The 5,655-nt window shown below is 38.9% G+C and overlaps 1 protein-coding gene across 4 annotated transcripts in view; it reads left to right on the forward strand.

The window, feature by feature from the left end:
• The window catches only part of DNAlig3 (DNA ligase 3), a 51,916-nt gene extending 47,518 nt beyond the window's left edge, over positions 1–4,398 (forward strand). For all 4 annotated transcript variants that reach the window (XM_031979800.2, XM_031979799.2, XM_031979802.2 and 1 more), the window contains exons 17-21: positions 229–568; positions 651–764; positions 1,525–1,616; positions 2,280–2,370; positions 3,364–4,398. In XM_031979800.2, the coding sequence (XP_031835660.2) occupies positions 229–568; positions 651–764; positions 1,525–1,616; positions 2,280–2,370; positions 3,364–3,510 (784 nt within the window). In that variant the 3' untranslated portion in view covers positions 3,511–4,398. The remainder of the gene's footprint in view (positions 1–228; positions 569–650; positions 765–1,524; positions 1,617–2,279; positions 2,371–3,363) is intronic.
• The last annotated feature ends 1,257 nt before the right edge of the window (positions 4,399–5,655 follow it).

The raw sequence follows: 5,655 nt of genomic DNA on the forward strand, positions 1-5,655 counted from the left end.
CAGTTCAAACTATTGGTCCGACGTTGTAATTAACATTGAAATTAATTTCGAAACTTGTTAAATTATTACTCAATCAATATTTACTAAATTAATTCATTGTTTAGACCTAAACAGGTCACTAACAGTGTATTCTTCTCGATACAACGAAGCATTATGGACCGTAAATCGAAAAACCATAATTAAAAAATATAGCGAAGTATAGGTATACATCTACAAATTATTTTTCAGGCCTAGAACATCAGTTACCAACGAATCAATCGAAAACAGTTCATTCGACGACACAAAGGTCGAAGAGACCGAGTCGCCGAGAGAACCGAAGAAGCGCAGGAAGTCGAAGAAGGAAAACGGCGAGAAAACTGCGAAAAAGGGACGCGACACAGGAATCTTCGCTGATGCAAAGATAAAAGAGGAACCGGTCGAGAAGAAAGTGAAAACGAAGGAATCGAAGATCAAGGAAGAACCTCTGGATGCGAAGATAAAGGAGGAACCACGCGACGAACCGGAAGTAGGCTGCCAGGAGGCGGAGGACGAGGCGAGGCCGGAGTTCTACGCGTTCGTGGACAAGGATGTACGCGGGCAGTTTATATTCATATTTCAGCGAGCGTTGTCTCGTTAATCTTCCGCTTATTTCGGTGTTTGTTGGTCCGCAGTACGTAGAATATTCCGCAGCCGGCGCGCCGCTGAACTGGATAGACGGACGGGAGCCGCAGCATGGCCTGCCCAGGGACGCCAAGCCGTTGTCGAGTTTCTCCGCTGGCGAACTGGTACCTTGTTTCCTCTGTTATTGTATTTCCTGTTTGTTTGGAACTGTGTCAGTCGAGCGCAGTCGTGCTTGCGCAACGCTAGATCCATAGAATGTTTAATAGAACTAAAGTTACTGGTTGACCTGGTATTAGCAGTTGAACATTTCTTTGAAATGAAAAATTAGGTATTTGAATGTAATGATTTTTTGAGAGAGGATTTTTGTTGATAGATGATGTAGGTTATAGTAGATTTTTGTGGATAGATGATATAGATAGATCATTATAGATAGGTAATATAGATAGGTCATTATAGATAGATAATATAGATAGATAATATAGATTATAGATAGATCTTTATAGATAGATAATATAGATTATAGATAGATCTTTATAGATAGATAATATAGATAGATCATTATAGATAGGTAATATAGATGACATTAAAGCAGATATGTTGCAGCACCTACCGACTCAACTTCGAAACACTTTGACCTAAATTCAATTGTTTATCCTAGAACTAAGTGTTGCTATTAGTAGTATCGTTTATCATTGATGTTGGTATATTGCCTCCAATTTTCATTGGCTTATTGCCTCCGTTTATTGAAATGTTCATATACTGATATTGTCACTTGTAACAGTCTTTCTAGTTCGTTTATGTGGTTATTACAGTATTCAAGCGGAAGCATTTATTTCCAAAGTCATTCCAGATTAAGTACTCTTGTAATGTTATATGGAATCCTATGAATCCTATGTAATTTCTGAGTGGATTGGTGATTTCCAGAAAACGAGGACGATCCTGAAAGGTGCTCCAGTTATCCTAGCACCAGGCTTCAAAAGGAAGAAGCGCGAACGCGTTCGCAGGATGCTCAAAACGTATCCTTTTGCTATTAGCACCTGCTAATAACGACTTTCTATCCTAATTTACCATTTGCACTACACATAGCATACACATTTTATTATCCACAAATATATAATCCATTTAGATTATTTTATTTCCAATATTCAATCATAATATTTAAACATAATTCTCCAAATTCCATTTTCCCTATCCAAGAAAAGAATGAAAGCTAATTACCCAAAGCATGTATCGACTTTCTATCCTAATTTACCATTTGCACAACATATAGCATACACATTTTATCATCCACAAATACATAATCCATTTAGATTACTTTATTTCCAATATTCAATTACAATATTTAAACATAATTCAAAAAATTCCATTTTCCCTTCTCTGCCAAGGAGACGATGAAAGCTAATTAACGAAAGCGTGTATCGACTTCTTATCCCAGTTTCATAATCCTCGGTCCCAGATAATTAATATAAGATCCGTAATCTATTAATTACTTCGGGGCAAATGGGGATTGCATTCTTCGAGACGCGGTGTAGTATTGATTACCCAGGGGAGATGAAAATCGGGGGCGACAGCGGGAAACCAGCAACTGGATTTTCTTCCGGGTTTCCGCTCCCCGGAAGATTTAAAGCTTCGCCAAACGTTAGACGAGGATCTATTTTCCTTAATCCTGTCGGAACCAGGCTGGGAGCCAGGCTCTTGGGGGAGCGGGAGAGATCGATGGCCACGCACGTGATCCATCCTAGCCAGGAGATCTCGTCGACAGCGATCCACGTGAGTGGCCAATTTCGTTTGGATATAAATTTATGTGTAAATAAGAAATAAACGGAATGACACTTGTGTTTCGTCTGATATCGAGAATTTTGCGAGGAGAGAAACACACGGTACATGGTGGAATTTATTTAAAATATCAGAAATTCTATAAGTGAGACGTACAACTATTTCGGTAACAATTTCTACAAGCAAACCTTCCTATTTAAAACAATAAAAGGGAACTCATTGTTCAAAATATCAGAAGTTCCATAAATTCGGAGATACAACTATCTCAGTAACAGTAATTTCTATAAACGAATCTTCCTATTCGAAATAATAGAAAACAGAAAATGATTGTTCAAGATACTAGAAGTTCTATAAGTAAGACGTATAACTATTTCGGTAACAATTTTTACAAGCGAACCTTCCCATCTAGAACAGCAGAAAAAGGAAACTCATTGTTCGAAATACCAAAAGTTCCACAAATAAGAGACAGAACTAATTCAGTAACAACAATTTCTACAAAAAAACCATCCTACTTGAAACAATAAAAAAAAACTCATTATTCAAAATACCAAAAGTTCTATAAATAAAACACAGAACTAATTCAGTAACAATTTCCACAAAGAAACCATCCTATTTGGAACAATAGAAAACTGAAACTCATTCAAACTACCAAAAGTCCCAAAAATACACAGAACAAATTCGATAACAGCAATTTCTACAAACAACCAGCCGCGAAACCTGAAACAAATAAGTTCCGACGCGGCAAGCAAGCAGCCACCGCGCGCCTCGTTAATGGCCCGCTTTTAAATCGATCGAAACGCCCTGCGATAACGGAATTAAAGTCGGCTAACACCTCGGCGAGTTAAGCGGCTTCCGGCCGGTGGAAGTTGTCAGCTCCGCTGATCGCGCGCGCCAATTACATCGCTCCCTTTCGCCGCCGCGGCTGTCGGCCGCGATTTCCGCTTCTTCCTGTTCCGCGGACGCTAATCTCTCGACACGGTTTCGCAGGAGTTCGAGGCTACGCCGAAGACGGCCCGGCACGTGACCGTCGCGTGGCTCGAGGCTTCAGCTTCCGCGTCCACGCCACCGGAAACGGAGGAATTCGCGGTCCAGCTGGCCCCTGATTACTGCGACTGCCCGTGCCAACATCGATGACCCTTGACGCCATTTTTTGGCGTGCTGATGTGGAGTAGTCGATTGTTTGGGGATTGTGGTTTGAAACGCAATTGGGAAGGATTCTATGTTATTGTAATTTAAACAGTACTGTAATTATGGTAGCTTAACGGAGGAATTCGTGGAGCCAACATCGATGACTCTGGACGTCTGTTTTTGGCGTGCTGATGTCAAGTAGTCGATTTTTTCTTGGGAATTGTGGTTTGAAACGCAATTGGGAAGATGACTTCTATGCGATGAAAATACTCAGTTACCGGAGTTATTGTAATTAAAACAGTACTGTTGTAATCATTGCAGCTTAACGGAGAAATTCGCAATTGCTACGACTGCTCGTTCCGTCACCGATAACCCCAGATGTCATTTTTTGGCGTGCTGACGTGGAGTAGTCGATTGTTTGGGGATTGTGGTTTAAAACGCAAGTAGAAGGAGATGATTTCTATGTTATCGTAATTAAAACAGTGCTGTCATAATTATTGTAGCTCAACACTGGAACTACCGAGCATTTCGTACGATTAGGCAATCTGTGTCATTCAACGAGAACTTTGTAATGACATTGATAGTTAATGTCCTTAGTCTTGCAATCGCAGAGCTCCTTATTTCAATCTCTGTTTAGAAATATGACTTTGTGTAAGCTACGAACATTGAATTGAACGAGTTAGTCTAAGAGTAACTAATACTAATGAATATTTCAGAATCTCTCATTAAGAGTGGAATTTTTTACGAAGAAACCGAGTGCATGTCGCGCGAGAATATCTGTACACCGTATCTTTTGTCAATCATGAAAAATCTAATGTGTATTGCTTTGTACAAACTGCTCTGAATTTTAGAATAATGCCAGAAAAGTGATTTTTAAATAAATGAATTAATACTGTGAAATTTTTATTTCTCCCAGAGGCCATCATCCCTGTAATTGCATTTCCTCGGAGCTACGATAAAAAGTAAATAGATTCCGATGACGAATAGATCGCTATTAAATTCTCGCGTCGCTCCATCGTGCTTTAGCGAAGAAGCCATGGAAAAAAGATCAAGTTCGCGCCTCGCTACGGTTAATTAACACTGTCGGAACATTCCGACGATTGCTAAACGTCGAGGGATCCGTCGGTGTTCGTGCATCGTTCGAATAATCGTGCACTGTTCCCTAATTAGTAGAAAGAAGAAAGATTGGCTTACCTTTCGGCACGGTTCTGCAGTCGATACCTCGCGTCGCGAAGAAGGTAATTAGGAATTCGATAAAAACGAAGTTTCCGTAATACTCTGGAAGTACGTGGAACTCATTTCAGTTTTACCAGTTTTCAATTACGAAGTTAAGGAAGTTACAAGGTTCAAAGTAGTTTCAGTTTTCAATTTCAACGCCTTTGAAGCTTGAATGGTCGGAACGGTTTCAGTTTTTAGTTTCAGAATGGTGGAAGTTACTTGAAAAAGATTTTGTTTTTAGGTTCAAAATGACAGGAGTGTCAATGCTCAAAATAGTTTTAGTTTTTAGTTTCAATGCTTAAAACAGTTTCAGTTCTCAATCTCTAAACCTTTAAAGCTTCAATGCTCGAAAGAGTTTCAGTTTTTAGTTTCATCGCTCAAAATAGTTTCAGTTCTCAATCTCTAGATCTTTAAAGCTTCAATGCTCAAAACAGTTTCAGTTCTCAATCTCTAAACCTTTAAAGTTTCAACGCTCAAAACAGTTTCAATGTTCAGTTTCAAAATGACAAGAGTTCCACTACTCAAAACAATTTCAGTTTTCAGTTCCACTACTCAAACCACTTTCAGTTCTCAATCTCAAAGCCTTTAAAGCTTCACTACTCAAAACAGTATCAGTATTCACAAATTTATAATTGATCATTATTATAGAACTATCGTCGAACGAGAATGGTCAGAAAATTATTATTAAACTCTTAATTATCATTCGCGTGGTTCCATTTTTTACCTCTAGGAACACCAAGCTTGTATTAATCTTTGAATAAATATTAACGAATATTATTTCTTTTTCCAATATTTTGAGCGACAAGAAATCAACATTTTGAATGTCTTTGAATGTCGCGTTTCTCTAAGTCTTTCCAGGGAGAAATGCTTTCTCCATTGGCTCGAAGGTTCTCCATCGACAAGGGTGACTAAATAATTCAACAACACACAGAG

Source organism: Nomia melanderi, chromosome 4 (genome assembly GCF_051020985.1).
Source record: "Nomia melanderi isolate GNS246 chromosome 4, iyNomMela1, whole genome shotgun sequence".
In the NCBI taxonomy this organism is placed as follows: domain Eukaryota; kingdom Metazoa; phylum Arthropoda; class Insecta; order Hymenoptera; family Halictidae; genus Nomia; species Nomia melanderi.